Source organism: Trachypithecus francoisi, unplaced genomic scaffold, assembly GCF_009764315.1.
Source record: "Trachypithecus francoisi isolate TF-2019V2 unplaced genomic scaffold, Tfra_2.0 Contig01436, whole genome shotgun sequence".
Taxonomy (NCBI): Eukaryota; Metazoa; Chordata; class Mammalia; order Primates; family Cercopithecidae; genus Trachypithecus; species Trachypithecus francoisi.
Genome location: NW_022681430.1, coordinates 1,282,181 through 1,300,453, shown reverse-complemented (window position 1 = coordinate 1,300,453; position 18,273 = coordinate 1,282,181). Strand labels below are relative to the sequence as shown.

General features: G+C 40.7%; 1 protein-coding gene across 1 annotated transcript in view; it reads right to left on the bottom strand.

Moving 5' to 3' along the window:
• KIF11 (kinesin family member 11) overlaps window positions 1-18,273 on the bottom strand; it is a 65,210-nt gene that overhangs the window by 28,301 nt on the left and 18,636 nt on the right. The window contains exons 7-11 of the mRNA XM_033224521.1: window positions 18,060-18,150; window positions 17,572-17,814; window positions 13,851-13,946; window positions 8,051-8,139; window positions 483-570 (exon numbers count right to left, since the gene is read on the bottom strand). Of these exons, the coding sequence (XP_033080412.1) occupies window positions 483-570; window positions 8,051-8,139; window positions 13,851-13,946; window positions 17,572-17,814; window positions 18,060-18,150 (607 nt within the window). The remainder of the gene's footprint in view (window positions 1-482; window positions 571-8,050; window positions 8,140-13,850; window positions 13,947-17,571; window positions 17,815-18,059; window positions 18,151-18,273) is intronic.

Genomic DNA, 18,273 nt, shown 5'->3' with positions numbered 1-18,273 from the left:
TTGATGATAGTAAAAAATCATGATATAACTTTCAGTATAAGGGTCAGCAAAATAAAATCTTTCTTTTTTTTTTTAATAAAATCTTAAGGAGCTGGGTGCGGTGGCTCATGCCTGTAATCTGAGCATTTTGGGAGGCTGAGATGGGTGGATCATGAGGTCAGGAGTTCAAGACCAGCCTGGCCAGCATGGTGAAACCCTGTCTCTATTAGAAATACAAAAAAATTAGCCGGGCATGGTGGCACACGCCTGTAATCCCAGCTACTTGGGAGGCTAAGGCAGGAGAATTGCTTGACCCTGGGAGGCGAAGGTTACAGTGAGCCGAGATCACACCACTGCACTCCAGCCTGGGTGACAGAGCAAGACTCCATCTAAAATATATATATAGAGAGAGAGAAGGAAAAAATATTAGGTCTTTCACATTCTAACATTATCTTTCAATATTTGCTTTTCACATAACAGTAAATATCATTTTAAATGCTTACCCTATTCAGCTCCTCCTCAACAGCACCAATTTTTTCAATCAATTCTACAATCTGCTCTTCTTGAACAGTTAATTTTCCACTCATGACTCTAAAATAAAGTTTAATATGAGTTTAACAGTTAATATTTTTTCTAACTCCTACAAAATGTATTCCAACACAATTGTGACAGCTACACAAACTCATTTCCAACATTTATCACCATCACTTGATACCCAAGTGTCACCTGATACTCAAGTGTCACTTGATACCTAAGTGTCAATAAGCAATAAATACAAATTACAAAGAACAAATTATATTCCTTGCCTTTGTTTTATTAATGAAATATTTTTCCCTTGCCCTAAATTCTGAAACTAAGAATCCCTACCTATGAAGGGAAAAGTATGTGTGTACCAAATTTGAGAAGCTAGAAAGCTAACAGAGGACTGACTGTAACACAAAGTAGACAGAAAAGGGAATACAACCTAAGTGTCTATAATCAGGCATACAGAATATAAATATGCCCCACAGAATGTTGGAAAAATGTGGGACTAGGCCGGGCGCAGTGGCTCACGCCTGTAATCCCAGCACTTTGGGAGGCTGAGGCGGGCGGATCATGAGGTCGGGAGATCGAAACCATCCTGGCTAACACGGTGAAACCCTGTCTCTACTAAAAATACAAAAAATTAGCCAGGCGTGGTGGCAGGCGCTGTAGTCCAAGCTACTCAGGAGGCTGAGGCAGGAGAATGGCATGAACCTGGGAGGCGGAGCTTACAGTGAGCTGAGATCATGCCACTGCACTCCAGCCTCGGCAACAGTGAGACTCCGTCTCAAAAAAAAAAAAAAAAAAAGGTAAGAAAAGAAAAAGAAAAATGTGGGACTTGAAGGCATCAGGTATCTTAGAAGGAAGGGGTAAGATTAGGGGTTAAAAACTGAGACTTAAAGCTTGTATACAGAGCAATTATACCCCCTGCTGCTGCAACATGCACACACACCAGCACAAACACCACCCTCACACCACCACATAACCCTCATGAGAACACAGGATTACTCTCTAGAGCAGAGTTTCTCAGCCTCAGCACTAGTGGATCAAATAATTCTTCATTGTGGGGATGTCCTGTACATTTTAGGATGTTCAGTACCATCCAAGTCATGACAATAAAAAATGTCTGTGGACCCTGCCAAATGTCCTCTGGGGGACAAAATCACCCACCACCACCACTCCCCAAACACCACTTCCGTTGAGAGCCACTAGTCTACAGGAATTGCAGCAGAATTTCCAGGTTCACTTTCAGTAGACACCATGGATTGTAGAAGGTTTAGGGACTAGAAATGAGCATTTAGGTGTAAATCTACATACTAAAATGATGGGATCCTCAGCCTCCTATACCCATTCTAATAAAAAAATATCAGCAGCAAGAAAAATCTCCAAGCAAACTGGATAAGTCTTCTCAGGAAAGACTGAGGCCTTGTCCAAAAGAAAAAAAATCCAACAAAGAATGATATCTGATGGAAGCCCAGACTTAAGACTGATATTATCACTTTTTCATCTGTAGTGAACTCACAGGTCCATAATCCTCATCCATGTACAAAGCTTCTAGTCCATCTTAACTGCCAGCCAAAAGTCATTAGACATTTGAAGAAAATAAATACAAATGAGAGATATCACAACAGGGAAAAAAAGATCCCAAAGGAAAGAAAAACAGAAAAGAAAACGTTAATAACACTAATAATGTTCCTGAGATAAGGAACAGATCTGTAAAATAAGAGGATGCTATAGTTTTCAAAAGGAGGGACAAAGATGGCAGAAAAGAGTTTTCAGAAACTAAAAATTTGACAGCAAAAATGAAATTCAACAAAAATATTAGAAGATAAAGTCAAAAGAAGTCATAAAAAGTAAAATAGAACAATGCTTTTCTCAACCACAAAGCTCACAGGTCTTCCAAATCCACTTTAATGGGTCTCTGATTTCTTGAGTATTAGTAAGTTTCAGAAGTGAATGCCTGTATTTGCTCATCTAATTCTTTGATAACAACCAACAATTTTATATTTCACATTATGCTTAAATGACAGATTCTTCCGTGAATACAAATTCCCTTATATTAGCTAAAGATATTGTTAATTAAAGGAAAAGCTAGAAAAGAGCTGTAAGAGAAGAGTTAATTCTAATAGTCTTTTGGTTAAATATATTAGCTTTTTATTAGAAATGGATCTTCTACGGCTGGGCGCCGTGGCTCACACCTATAATCCCAGCACTTTGGGATGCTGAGGTGGGAGGATCATGAGGTCAGCAAATCAAGACCATCCTGGCTAACACGGTGAAACCCCATCGCTACCAAAAATACAAAAACAAAATTAGCAGGGCATGGTGGCGGGCGCCTGTAGTCCCAGCTACTCAGGAGGCTGAGGCAAGAGAAAGGCGTGAACCCGGGAGGTGGAGAATGCAGTGAGCCAAGATCGCGCCACTGCACTCCAGCCTGGGTGACAGAGCGAGACTCTGTCTCAAAAATAAAAAATAAAATAAATAGAAATGGATCTTTTATGCAAAACGGGATTATTTGAAGTGCTTTTCTTAGAGTGAATGCCAAAGGGTAAGACAATATTGTTATTGTATGGAAGAGATGATTTTGACATGGTTTTAAAACGTCTATTAAGCTTGGCTTAAATAAAACATTATCCTGTTTTAAATGTTGGCTATAGTTTTTGTGATTCTTCTCTGACTGACACTGTACTAATTCCAAAAGCTTTTTCAGACAAAACTATCTCAGATTATGCCTCATGTCTATTAGAGAACAAACACCTAGGATTTTTACAAGGGTTTTTAGTTTTAGGTTTTACATTTAAGTTTTCAATCCATCTTGAGTTGATTTCTGTATACGGGCGTTAAGGAAGGGGTCCAGTTTCAATCTTCTGCATATGGCTAGCCAGTTATCGCAGCACCATTTATTGAACAGGTAGTTTTATCCCCATTGCATGTTCTGTCGAAGATCAGATGGCTGTAGGTGTGTGGCTTTATTTCTGGGCTCTCTATTCAGTTCCACTGGTCTATGTGTCTGTTTTTGTGCCAGTACCGTGATGTTGTGGTTACTGTAGCCCTGTAGTAGTCAGGTAATGCAATGCCTCCAGCTTTGTTCTTTTTGCCTAGGATTGTTTTGGCTATTTGGGCTCTTTTCCACTTCCATGTGAATTTTACAATAGTTTCTTCCAATTCTGTGAAGAATGTCATTGGTAGTTTGAGAGGAACAGCATTCAATCTGTAAATTGCTTTTGGTGGTATGGCCATTTTAACAATATTGAATCTTCTTATCCATGAGCATGGAATGTTTTTCCATTTGTTTGTGTCAACTCTGATTTCTTTCAGCAATGTTTTATAATTCTTACTGTAGAGATCTTTCACCTCTCTGGTTAGTTGTATTCCTAGGTATTTTACTGTTTTTGTGGCTATTGTGAATGGGATTGCGTTCCTATTTGGCACTCAGCTTGGACATTATTAGTATATAGGAATGCTACTGATTTTTGTACAACGATTGTGTATCCAGAAACTCTGCTTAAATTGTTTATCAGATCTAGGAGCTTATGGACAGAGACTATGAAGTTTTCTAGGTACAAAATCATATAGGCCCGGCTGGGCATAGTGGCTAACACCCGTAATCCCAGCAGTTTGGGAAGTGGAGGTGGACAGATCACTTGAGATCAGGAGTTCAAGACCAGCCTGGTCGACATGGTGAAATCCCATCTCTACTAAAAATACAAAAATTAGCCACGCGTAGTGGCGGGCACCTGTAATCCCAGCTACTTAGGAGGCTGAGGCAGGAGAATTGCTTGAATGTGGGAGGCAGAGGATGCAGTGGGCCAAGATCATGCCACTGCACTCCAGCCTGGGCAAGAGAGCAAGACTTCATCTCAAAAAAGAAAAAGGTGGTATAGGCCCTGACAAAGATTTTCATGATGAAGATGCTAACAGCAATTGCAACAAACCAGAAATTAACAAATGGGAGGTAATTAAACTAAAGAGCTTCTGCATAACAAAAGAAACTATCACAGGGCATGGTGGCTCACACCCGTAATCCCAGCACTTTAGAAGGCTGAGGTGGATGGATCACCTGAAGTCAGGAGTTTGAGACCAGCCTGGCCAACATGGTGAAACCACATCTCTACTAAAAATACAAAAATTAGCTGGGCATGATGGCAAACACCTGTAATCCCAGCTACTTAGGAAGCTGAGGCAGGAGAATTGCTTGAACCTGGGGGGCAGAGTTTGCAGTGAGCCAAGATTGTGCCACTGCAGTCCACTCTGGGCAAAAGAGCAAGACTCCATCTCAAAAAAAATAAATAAATAAAACACACACAGAGAAATACTATTCGAGCCAGCAATCCCATTACTGGGTATATACCCAAAGGAATATAAATTGTTCTACCATAAAGACACATGCACACATATGTTCATCATAGCACTATTTACAACAGCAAAGACATGGAATCAACCTAGCTATTCATCCACAGTAGACTGGATAAAGAAAATGTGGTATATATACACCATGGAATACTACACAGGCATAAAAAAGGCAAGATGGCCAGGTGCAGTGGCTCATGCCTGTAATCTCAGCACTTCAGGAGACTGAGGTGAGTTGATCACTTGAGGCCAGGAATTCAAAACCAGCCTGGCCAACATTGTGCATGGTGAAACCCCATCTCTACTTAAAAAAAAAAAATTCGCTGGACATGGTGGCAGGCGCCTGTAATCCCAGCAACTCAGGTGGCTGGGGTAGGAGAATCTCTTGAACCTAGGAGGCAGAGGTTGCAGTGAGCCGAGATCACACCACTGCACTCCAGCCTGGGTGACAGAGCAAGACTGTCTCAAAAAAAAAAAAAAAAAGAACGAGATCATGTCCTTTGCAGCAACATGGATGGAGCTGGATGCTGGATGCCATTGTCCTAAACAAACTGACACAGGAACAGAAAACCAAACACTGAATGTTTTCACTTATAAGTAGGAGCTAAACCCTGAGTACACATGGACACGAAGAAGGGAACAATAGTCACCTGGGCCTCTTTGAGAGTGGAGGGTAAGAGGAGAGTAAGGATTGAAAAGCTATCCATCAGGTTCTATGATTATTATCTGGGTGACAAAATAATATATACACCAACTCCTGTTACATGCAATCTATCTATAGAACAAACCTGCACATGTACCCCTGAAACTAAAATAAAAGTTAAAAAAAAGAGCAAACACCATATTTTAAATCATGGGATTAAACAAACGAAAACCAAAGTTACTTCTTAAGTTCAAAAATAAAATCAGAAAGATGAAAGCCAGTAATCAATATCATTTCTAAAGATTACAGACCAGGACTGAGTGCCTCACCAATTACTTTTTACTTCTAAAGCATCAAAAAAAGAACACCTCCTTTAGAGGTGGTAAAGTGTTATCTAACCCACAATCTTACATTGTTCTGATTCTAGGGCATCTTACACATTCATGGAATACATTATGACAGCTGGAAATAACACAGAAAAAAGTAAGTTTATTAAATGATTTATATACTATTAGAGTGTTAACATCTATAAAAAAGTTCAGTAAAAGATTATACTAAAATGCTTCTGGTTATTACTAATTAGGTCTAATATCTTTTATCACTATTAACTTTTAAAAAATGCTCTGTGAAAGTCTTGCTTCCTAATATCTTCAAGGATAAACACAATTAGGAATTTTCAAGTTATAGTCCTTAGCATCCCTCTTGCCTTCTTCCCCCTGCCTTCTTCCCCTTGTTTTCTCTGCTATTATTGTTGTTTTATATAATGGGCCTCAATAAAAGCTTTCCTTTTAACAACTACTCCAGGGCTTTAAAAAGTGAACAGATTAGTGGTTGTCAGGGGTTAGGAATCATGAAGAAGATGGACTGAGTGTGACTATAGTGAATTAGCAAGAGAGTTCCTTGTGATGATAGGATAGTCTGTATCTTGATTACAGTGGTGGTTACACAAATCTATACAAGTGACAAAATGGCACAGAAGTATATACACATGTTGATATGGTCTGGCTCTCTGTCCCCACCAAAATCTCATGTTGAATTATAGTCCCATGTTGAAGGAGAGGCCTGGTGGGAGATAACTGAATGATAAAGATGGACCTCCCCCTTGCTATTCTCATGATAGCAAATGAGTTCTCAGAAGATCTGGTTGTTTAAAAGTGTGCAGCGCTCTCCTCTTCACTTTCTCTCTCCTGCCGCCATGTGAAGATGTGCTTGCTTCCCCTTAGCCCTGTCAGTTTCCTGAGGCCTCCCCAGCCATGCCTCCTGTACAGTCTGTTGAACTGTGAGCCAATTAAACCTCTTTTCTTTACAAATTACCCAGTCTCCGTGGTTCTTTATAGTAGTATAAGAACAAACTAATATACATATTGTATCAAGGTCAATTTCCCAGCTTTGATATTGTACTATAATTATTTGTTATTTATTTTATTATTTTCTTTCTTTTTTTTTTTTTTTGAGATGAAGTCTCACTCTTCTTCCCCAGGCTAGAGTGCAATGGTGCTATCTCAGCTCACTGCAACCTCTGCCTCCCAGGTTCAAGCGATTCTCCTGCCTCAGCCTCCCAAGTAGCTGGGATTACAGGCCTGCCACCACGCCCAGCTAACTTTTGTATTTTTAGTAGAGACAGGGTTTCACCATGTTGGCCAGGCTGGTCTCAAACTCCTGACCTCAGGTGATCCACCCGCCTCAGCCTCCCAAAGTGCTGGGATTACAGGCGTGAGCTACAGCGCCCAGCCTATTTTTATTTATCTTTTTTTTTTTTTTTTTTTTGAGACAGAATTTTGCTCTCGTTGCCCAGGCTGGAATGCAATGGCGCTATCTCGGTTCACCACAACCTCTGCCTCCCAGGTTCAAGCAAATCTCCTGCCTCAGCCTCTGGAGTAGCTGTGATCACAGGCATGTACCACCACACCCAGCTAATTTTGTGTTTTTAGTAGAGATTGGGTTTCTCCATGTTGATCAGACTGATCTCAAACTCCGAACCTCAGGTGATCCACCTGCCTTGGCCTCCCAAAGTGCTGGAATTCACAGGCATGAGCCACCATACCCAGCCTTGTACTATAATTATATAAGAGATAACCACTGAGGAAGACTGGGTGAAGAATACATGAAACCTCTCTTGTACTCTTCTTGAAACTTCATATGAATTAATGATTTAAAAATTAAAAGTTAGTAAAGATTTTATAAAAAGTGTTTGATAGCTACTTGTTAATGTCAAAACAAAATAGAAGCGTAGGCAGCATGGCGACATCCTGTCTCTACAAAAAAATGCAAAAATTAGCTGGGTGTGGTGGCTCATGCCTGTAACCCCAGCTACTTGGGAGGCTGAGGCAGGAGGATCACTTGAGCCCAGGAGATTGAGGACGTAGCGAGCCAAGATTGTGCCATTGCACTCCAGCAGGGTCAGCCTCAAAAGAAAACACACACACACACACGAAATGAAGTATTTATCGGCACTTGATATAAAGATTTTACTTACTGCTACATAAGTTTTATTTCAAATAGCCTGTTATCAGAAATGCTTATTCTTAGAAATTAACTCCATAGCCAAGGGCTTACCTAAAATTTTCTTCAGAAATGTACACTCCATTTTTCTCACGGGCTGCAGCAAGATCTCGTTTTAAACGCTCTATCTCCTCAGTATACTCCTACACAAGAGGAATGTTGAAGGTGTCAGTTTAGTACTTTTATTCATTCAGTTTGGGAAGGATATGCATCAAATAAAATGTAAAGTTAGCCTTTTTATGTCTTTTAAAACATAAAGAAGTATGATAAAAAGTTATAACCATACTTGTTAATCAATATTAATTTGTGTAGAAATAAAGTCTTTCAAAGCTCCTTTTTAAATGCACTCATTCTAAAAATATGGACTTCCCAAGAAAAACCACAACCTCCACTATCCAGGTTGGTAGCAGTATTTCACACTAAAATGAACCAGGATTCCTTAGAAAAGCATCTGATCCCAGGACTGAGGTAGGAAATACTCAAGATGAACACGGAACATCTTGTCAAATAACACGAGGAAAGAAGCTAAACAAAGACTACTGGGCTAATCAAAAGGACTCAAGAAGCCACCTGAAGAGGTAACCCCTTAATAAAATTTGGCTCTGTGTCCCCACCCAAATTTCATCTTGTAGCTCCCATAATTCCCACTTGTTGTGGGAGGGAGCCGGTGGGAGATGATTGAATCGTAGGGGCGGATCTTTCCCATGCCGTTCTCATGACAGTAAATGGGTCTCACGAGATCTGATGGTTTTATTTATTTATTTATTTATTTATTTTTGAGATGGAGTCTTGCTCTGTCTCCCAGGCTAGAGTGCAGTGGCCCGATCTCGGCTCACTACAACCTCTGCCTCCCGGGTTCAAGCAATTATCCTGCTCAGCCTCCCAAGTAGCTGGGACTACAGGCGTCCGCCACCACTCCCGGCTACTTTTTGTATTTTTCATAGAGACGGGGTTTGACCATATTGGCCAGGCTGGTCTCGAACTCCTGACCTTGTGATCCGCCCATCTTGGCCTCCCAAAGTGCTGGGATTACAGGCTTGAGCCACCGTGCCCGGCCCTGATGGTTTTAAAAATGGGAGTTTCTCCGCACAAGCGCTCTCTCTTTGCCTGCTGCCACCCACGTAAGATGTGACTTGCTCCTCCTTGCCTTCCACTATGATTATGAGGCCTCCCCGGCCACGTGGAACTATAAGTCCAATAAACCTCTTTCTTTTGTAGATTGCCCAATCTTGGGTATGTCTTTATCAGCAGCATGAAAACAGACTAACATAACCCTGGCCAAAGATGAGCCAATCTGAGCATCAGTGAGGAGAAAAACTACAGTCGGTTAACACAAACAATTTAAATCTATGAGATTATAATGACAATAAGAAACCTAGGAAACCAACTCATTATTCTCAAAATTGGCAAATAAAGGAAATCAATCAAGCACGTGTCCTGCCTTTCCTATAAGAACTATACCTCTAAGTAGATGAGAGAAAGAACCTCTTAATAGAAGCACAGGTTGAACATCCCTAATCTGAAAACCTGAAACCCAAAAGTTTGGGTCCAAAAGTCCCAAACTTTTTTAGCACCAACATGACACCAGAAATGGAAAATTTTGCACCTGATCTCATGTGACAGGTCACAGTTAAAACACTGTCTCATACACAAAATTATTCAAAATATTGCATAAAATTACTTGCAGGCTATATATATATGGTTATATGAAACAAAAATGAATTTCATATTTAGACTTGGGTCCCATCCCCAATATACCTTATTATGTATACACAAATATTCCAAAATCCAAAATATCTGAAATCCAAAACACTTCTGGTCCCATGCATTTCAGATAAGGGATATTCAACCTGAGGTTCAGCAATCAATTAAGAAAGAATAATTTAATTCAAATATTACCATCTTGCAACCTTAGAAAACTATTGACCAAGTCACTGAATATTGTCATTGCCCATAAAAAAGACAAAGAACCGGCCAGGCGCGGTGGCTCACGCCTGTAATCCCAGCACTTTGGGAGGCCGAGGCGGGCGGATCACAAGGTCAGGAGATCCAGACCATCCTGGCTAACACGGTGAAACCCCATCTCTACTAAAATACAAAAATTTAGCCGGGCGTGGTGGTGGGCGCCTGTAGTCCCAGCTACTGGGGAGGCTGAGGCAGGAGAATGGCGTGAACCTGGGAGGCAGAGCTTGGAGTGAGCCGAGATGGTGCTACTGCACTCCAGCCTGGGCAACAGAGTGAGACTCCATCTCAAAAAAAAAAAAAAAAAAAGAGAACCAGACATTATATACTTCTAAATGGAAGAAGACACTACTGCTTTTGAATTAGTTTTGCCAAAAATAAATAAGACAAAATTTGAATTTAATTAAGCCTCAAGATTCAGCTACCAATTTACAGAAAATACGAAGAACAGAGGAACACGTCAAAACATACTATGGTAAAACTCTACAGGACAAACATACAGATATTTCCACAAATAAATTATAAGAGGAAATAAATATATACACACATGTATATGTTACATATACATGTGTATGTTATATACATATAAATATGCAATATATGTATATGCTATATATAAAAATATATAAACATCAAATAAGCACATTAAAAAGATGCTCAACATCATTAGCCTTTAGAAAAATTCAAGTTAAAAACCACAATGAGATATCTATCACCTACCACACCTATCAGAATGACTAAAATTAGAAAGTTACAACACCAAATGCTGGTGAGGATGTGAAGAAACTAGATCACTCATACACTGTAAAATGATATAGTCAATTTGAAAAACAGGCAGTTCCCTAAAATAATAAACATTCAATTATTATACAACCCAGCAATTGCACTCCTGGGCAATTATCCAAGAGAAATAAAAATTTATGTTTACATAAATACCTATAAATGAATGTCAATAGCAGTTTTGTTTGTAATAGCAAAAAAACTGAAAGCTCATATGTCATTCAATAAGTGAATAGTTACAAAAACTGTATGTATGGTACATACTCACCATGGACTACTACTTAGTACTAAAAAAGAAAGATCTGCTGGGGGCGGTGGCTCACGCCTATAATCCCAGCACTTTGGGAGGCCCAGGTGGGTGGATCACAAGGTCAAGAGTTTGAGACCAGCCTGGCGAACATGGTGAAACCCCGTCTCTACTAAAAATACAGAAAATTGGCCGGGCGCGGTGGCTCAAGCCTGTAATCCCAGCACTTTGGGAGGCCGAGACGGGCGGATCATGAGGTCAGGAGATCGAGACCATCCTGGCTAACACTGTGAAACCCCATCTCTACTAAAAAATACAAAAAACTAGCCGGGCGAGGTGGCGGGCGCCTGTAGTCCCAGCTACTCGGGAGGCTGAGGCAGGAGAATGGCGTGAACCCGGGAGGCGGAGCTTGCAGTGAGCTGAGATCCGGCCACTGCACTCCAGCCTGGGCGATAGAGTGAGACTCCATCTCAAAAAAAAAAAAAAATACAGAAAATTATCTGGACATGGTGGCAAACACCTGTAATCCCAGCTACTTGGGAGAGTGAGGCAGGAGAATTGCTTGAACCCGGGAGGCAGAGGTTGCTGTGAGCTGAGATCATACCACTGCACTCCAGCCTGGGCAACAGAGTGAGACTCAGTCTCTAAATAAATAAATAAGGCAATCTCAGACCTTTACATAATATATGATTCCAATCAATAACAGTCTTGAAATGATAGAGGACAGATTATTGGGTACCAGGAAAGGAGGGAGATGGTGGGAAGAAAAGTGGTAACAAAAGGGCAATATGAGGGGTCCTTGTAGTGATGACACTGTTCAGTATCTTGATTGTGGTAGTGAATACACGAACCTATACATGTGACAAAACTGTCTAGACTTAAATACACATATACACACACGTAAGGAAAATTGGGAAAGATCCGTGGATTGTTATTAATATCAATATCCCCATGGTAATATTCTATAGTTCAAGAAAATGTACAAAGGATTTCTCTGTATTATTACTTCTTTTTTTTTTTGAGACAGAGCCTCACTCTGTCTTCCAGGCTGGAGTGCAGTGGCGCGATCTCAGCTCACTGCAACCTCTGACTCCTGGGTTCAGCAATTCTCCTGTCTTAGCCTCCTGAGTAACTGGGATTACAGGCATGTGCCACTACACCCAGCTAATATTTGTATTTTTAGTAGAGATAAGGGTTTCACTCTGTTGGCCAGGCTGGTCTCGAACTCCTGATCTAAAACAATCCGCCTACCTCGGTCTCCCAAAGTGCTGGGATTACAGGCATGAGCCATTGTGCCTGGCCTGTTTTCTCTGTATTATTTCTTATAACTGCATGTGAATCTATAATTATCTCAATAATAAAAACTTTATTAAAAAAAAAACCCACCAAGGAAAGGAAAAAGTAAAGCCAGACTGGGAGGAAATATTTGCAAATCATATCTCATTAAGGGCTTGCATCTAGACTACATGAACTCCTTACAACTTAATAAGAAGACAAACCAATTAAAATTGGGGAAAGCACTTGAATAGACATTTCACCAAAAAAGATAAACAAATAGATAATAAGCACAAGAAAAGACGTTCAACGTCATTAGTCATTAGGGAAATGCTAATTAAAACCATACTGGAGCCAGGTGTATTGGCTCACGCCTGTGATTCCAGCACTTTGGGAGGCTGAGGCAGGCGGATCACAAGGTCAAGAGTTCAAGACCAGCCTGGGCAACATGGTGAAATCCCATCTCTACTAAAAGTACAAAAATGAGCTGGGCGTGGTGGTGCACACCTGTAGTCCCAGCTACTCCAGAGACTGAGGTCGAAGAATCGCTTGAATCTGGGAGGCAGAGGTTGCAGTGAGTCAAGATCGTGCCACTGCACTCTAGCCTGGGCGAAAGAGCGAGACTTCATCTCAAAAAAAAAAAAGAAAACAAAAACAAAACAAGTGTTGAAAAGGAGGTGGAGAAATTGCAGACCTCATAAACTGCTGTAGGAAATACAAAGTGGTAGAGCTACTTGGAAAAGTTTCTTAGAGCATAAACTTACTATACAACCCAGAAATTAAATCCCTAGATATCTACCCAAGAGAAATGAAAACACATCAACACAAAAGACTTGTACAGAAATGTTCACAATGGCATTATTGGAAATGCTCCAAATATCATATTATCAGCATATAATTGAATACTATTCAGCAATAAAAAGAAATAAACTACTGATACATGTTATAAATGGAACCCCAAATGTTATGCTAGGCAAAAGAAACTGGATGCAAAAGACCAAATATTACATGATTCCGTTTATAGGAAATGTCCAGAAAAGGCAAATCTGGACAAAGGCAAAAGTGAAACCCTGTCTCTACTAAAAATACAAAAAGTAGCCAGGCGTGGTGGCAGATGCCTGTAATCCCAGAAAGCAGATTACATAGACAGAAAGCAGTTCAGTGGCCACATGATTGTAAAGGAGCAAAGGGCAACTGGATAGTGATACAAATTTTCTAAAACTAGATTGTGGTTATATTCCACAACTCTGTCTAAATGCACTATAAATCATTGAATTGTATGCTTACATTAGGGGTGGATGTTATGGCATGTAAATTATACCTCAAAAATGCAAATAAATAAATTTTGTAAATGTAAATAAATGAAAATTTTGTTAAGAGTACCAACTCAGTTGATAAAGTTGGTAAAGTCAACATATTAGCATTAGAAAAAAAATATGTTAACACGTAAGATATTTAGTTTAAATCACTATATAAAAAGCCTTCCATGGGCAATTTACAAATGTTGTTTAACAATTATCTCCCACTTAAGTTTCTTATTTTCACATTTGTCAAGCAAGATTACATTACGCTACAAAAATTCACAGTTACCTTAATAAGAGCTTTTTTGGTGAGTTTCTGATTCACTTCAGGCTTATTCAATATGTTCTTTGCTCTATGAGCATATTCCAATGTACTCAGCGTTTCCTGTCACAGAAAGGAAAGGTCAATTAGTGAAGATATTGTGAGAATAATGTAGTTCCATTATCTAAAATATGTTATATAATAACTTACAAGTAATATTTTATAGTTGTATCTAATTTTAAAATCTAGTCATTAAAACTACTATGCCCAACCTTTAAAAAGGAAGTTGTTCAATCCTTTTTTCCCTTCTCTTCAATTTTCATAGTCTTGACCCTTAGGATAATTTCCTTTAGACTATTCTTAAACTCAATGATGGCTCACATTTGTAATCCCAGCACTTTGGAGGCCAAGGCATGAGGGTCACTTGAGTCCAGGAGTTCGAGACAAGCCTTGGCAACATAGGGAGACCCTGTTTCTACAATAAATAGATAAATATTAGTTGGGCATGGTAGCATGTGCCTATAGTCCCACCTACTTGGGAGTCTGAGGTGGGAGGATCACTTAAGCCCAGGAGGTTGAGATTGCAGTGACTGTGCCATTGCACTCCAGCCAAGGCAACAGGTTTGTTTGTCTCAAACAAAAAAACAAAAACAAAAAAACGCAAACCTCAATGAATCTACCAACTGATGAATAAACAAAATGTCCTATATCAGCCGGGCACAGTGGCTCACACCTGTAATCCCAGCACTTTGAAAGGCCAAGGCAGGTGGATCATGAGGTCAAGAGTTCGAGACCAGCCTGGCCAACATGGTGAAACCCTGTCTCTACTAAAAATACAAAAAGTAGCCAGGCGTGGTGGCAGATGCCTGTAATCCCAGCTACACGGGAGGGTGAGGCAGGAGAATCACTTGAACACGGGAGGCAAAGGTTGCAGTGAGGCAAAGGTTGCAGTGAGCCAAGACCATACCACTGCACTCCATACTACAGAATATTATACGAGACGGGCGGATCATGAGGTCAGGAGATCGAGACCATCCTGGCTAACACGGTGAAACCCCGTCTCTACTAAAAATACAAAAAACTAGCCAGGCGAGGTGGCGGGCGCCTGTAGTCCCAGCTACTAGGGAGGCTGAGGCAGGAGAATGGTGTAAACCCAGGAGGCGGAGCTTGCAGTGAGCTGAGATCCGGCCACTGCACTCCAGTCCGGGCGACAGAGCGAGACTCCGCCTCAAAAAAAAAAAAAAAAAAAAAAGAATATTATTCACCCATTAAAACGAATAAAGTATTGCTGCTACAACACAGATGAACCTTGAAAACATTATGCTAAGTGAAAGAAGCCAGTCACAAAAAAACTACATATTACATAATTCCATTTGTATGAAATATCCAGAATAGGCAAATCCATAGATGCAAAAAGCAGTAGTGTCCTAGAGCTGGGAGTGGGGCAAATGGAAAAGTAATTTCAATGGGTACAGGCCTTCTTTCTGGGGTTACGAAAATGTTCAAAACTTAGATTTTGGTGACGGCTGGACAGCTCTGTTAATATACTAAAATTATTAAATTAATATACTTTAAATCGGTGAATTTTATGATATGTGAATTAAATCTCAATAAAGATTTTTTTTAATGAAGGGGAAGGTGGAGACCTTAAAAAAGCTTTTTTGTTTTTTTGAGACAAAGTCTCGCTCTGTCACCCAGGCTTGAGTGCAGTGGTGCAATCTCAGCTCACTGCAACCCCCACTTCCTGGGTTCAAGCAACTCTCCTGCCTCAGCCTCCTGAGTAGCTGGGATTACAGGCGTGCACCACCACGCCCAGCTAATTTTTTGTATTTTTTAGTAGAGATGGGGTTTCACCATGTTGCTCAGGCTGGTCTTGAACTCCTGAGCTAAGATGATCCACTCACCTCAGCCTCCCAAAGTGCTGGGATTACAGGTGTAAGCCACCGTGCCTGGCCTAAAAAAGCTTTTTAAAATCCATTTAGGTCAAGCAAAGTGGCCCATGCCTATAATCGCAGCACTTCGGGAGGCTGAGGTAGGAGGATCCCTTGAGCCCAGGAGTTCAAGACCAGCCTAGGAAACATAGTGAGACCTCCGTCTCTATTTAAAACAAAACAAAACAAAACAAAACAAAACAAAACTTAGCCAGGCCTGGTGGCTCACACTTGTAGTACTAGCTACTCAGGAGGCTGTGGCTGGGGGAATCGCTTGAGTCCAGGAATTTAAGTTGCAGTGAGCCATGATCATGCTACTGTACTGCAACTTTGGCAACAGTATGAGACTCTACTTCTAAAAATAAATAAATAAACAAATAAATAAAATTTCCACTTAAGGCAGATGATAGCAATAAACTAAGACTACATTTTACCATCTTTGTTATTTCTCTTGGTTTTTCTCTCTGTTCTCACACATCCAACGTCATCTTCAGTGTTCTCTAAGCAGCCTTATCACACTAGCAAGCACTCACTTTACCTGATCCTAGGTCCTCAATTAAATCTCCATACACCACCCACTGCTAATGACCACAGCAATTTTCCTTGAAGACTGTGTGGAAAAAGCCATTAAGAAACTGGCTTTTTTTTGGCCGGGCGCGGTGGCTCAAGCCTGTAATCCCAGCACTTTGGGAGGCCGAGACGGGCGGATCACGAGGTCAGGAGATCGAGACCATCTTGGCTAACACGGTGAAACCCCGTCTCTACTAAAAATACAAAAAACTAGCCGGGTGAGGTGGCGGGCGCCTGTAGTCCCAGCTACTCGGGAGGCTGAGGCAGGAGAATGGCGTAAACCCGGGAGGCGGAGCTTGCAGTGAGCTGAGATCCGGCCACTGCACTCCAGCTCCGGCGACAGAGCAAGACTCCGTCTCAAAAAAAAAAAAGAAAGAAACTGGCTTTTTAAGGTTAAAAACTCTTGCCAGGAAGGAAAAAGATAACTTCTTCAGGAATGTCCTCCTGTATATGTTCATATGCAATGTCCAGATTGTTTTACATTATAGCATAGAATGAATGAAGCTAGGCCGGGTGCGGTGGCATACGCCTGTAATCCCAGAACTTTGGAAGACAAAGGCGGGTGGATCACCTGAGGTCAGGAGTTTGAGACCAGCCTGGTCAACAAGGTGAAACCACGTCTCTACTAAAAATACAAAAATCAGCTGGGTGTGGTGGCAGATGCCTGTAATCCCAGCTACTTGGGAGGCTGAGGCAGGAAAATCACTTGAACCCGGGAGGTGGAGGTTGCAGTGAGCTCAGATCTCGTCATCGCACTCCAGCCTGGGGGATAAGAGTGGGATTCATCTCAAAAAAAAAAAAAAAAAAAAGAATGAAGCTACTAAATGAACTTTTTTTATTCCACTATATATATATATATATATATTTTTTTTTTTTTTTTGAGATGGGGTCCTCCCTCTGCCACCCAGGCTGGAGTATAGTGGCATGGGTCTCAGTTCAGTACAACTTCCGCTTCCCAGGCTTAAATGATTCTCCCACCTCAGCCCCATAAGTAGGTGGGACCACAGGTGTGCACCACCAAACCCACCTAATTTTTTGTATTTTTGGTAGAGACAGGGTTTCGGCAGGTTGCCCAGGCTGGTCTCGAACCCCTCAGCTCAAGTGATCCACCCACCTCGGACTTCCAAAGTGCTGGGTTTACAGGTGTGAGTCACTATGCCCAGCCTAGTAAATGAACTTTTAAAATATATAATAGCTAAATAAGAATTACAGCTTCTACACTTGCAGCTTGCTTTCAAAGGGCTTACCTCAAGATTGAGAGATGCAGGAGAAATTGTTGCAATTATAGATGTTCTTGTACGCCCTCCAAGAGAATCCTGGAGGATTCTAGTTAGTTTAGATTCTCGATAAGGAACATGAGGTGTTCTTTCTACAAGGGCAGTAATAACCCTTCCCAAAGTCAACAGGGATTGATTTATGTTTCCAGCTTCCCGAGCTCTCTTATCAACAGCTCCAGAACGGCCAATGTTTTCACTTCCTGCAAGATCAACCTTTAATTTCAAAAATAAAAATAAAAAGTGAGTCTATTGGATTCGGATTCAAAGACTTTCATTCTTATAGTATACATAATGTATTAAATAGTCAGCAAAATAATTTTTCTGTAATTAACAAATTTGTTCTCCCACTACAAAGCTAATCACCCAGTGACCACAAAAACTTTGTCTCAAGGGCAAAATTTCAAGCTGCTCAATAAGGTGTTTAAGAGTGAAACAGTAGTATTAAGGTGGATGCTTACCAAGTTCAACTTTCCAATTTTAACAAGCTCTTCTCCATCAATCGTAGTTTCTTTCATATGTATTGTAACAGAGAAAACTGAGTGGGAACGACTAGAAAACAATATCAAGTTGCCCAGTCATTATAATGTAAAACAGCATTTCCTGCTTCTGAAATACTGAAAATAGGAAAGGAAGATCTAAATCCACATGGGTAGAGAAAGATAACATCAGACA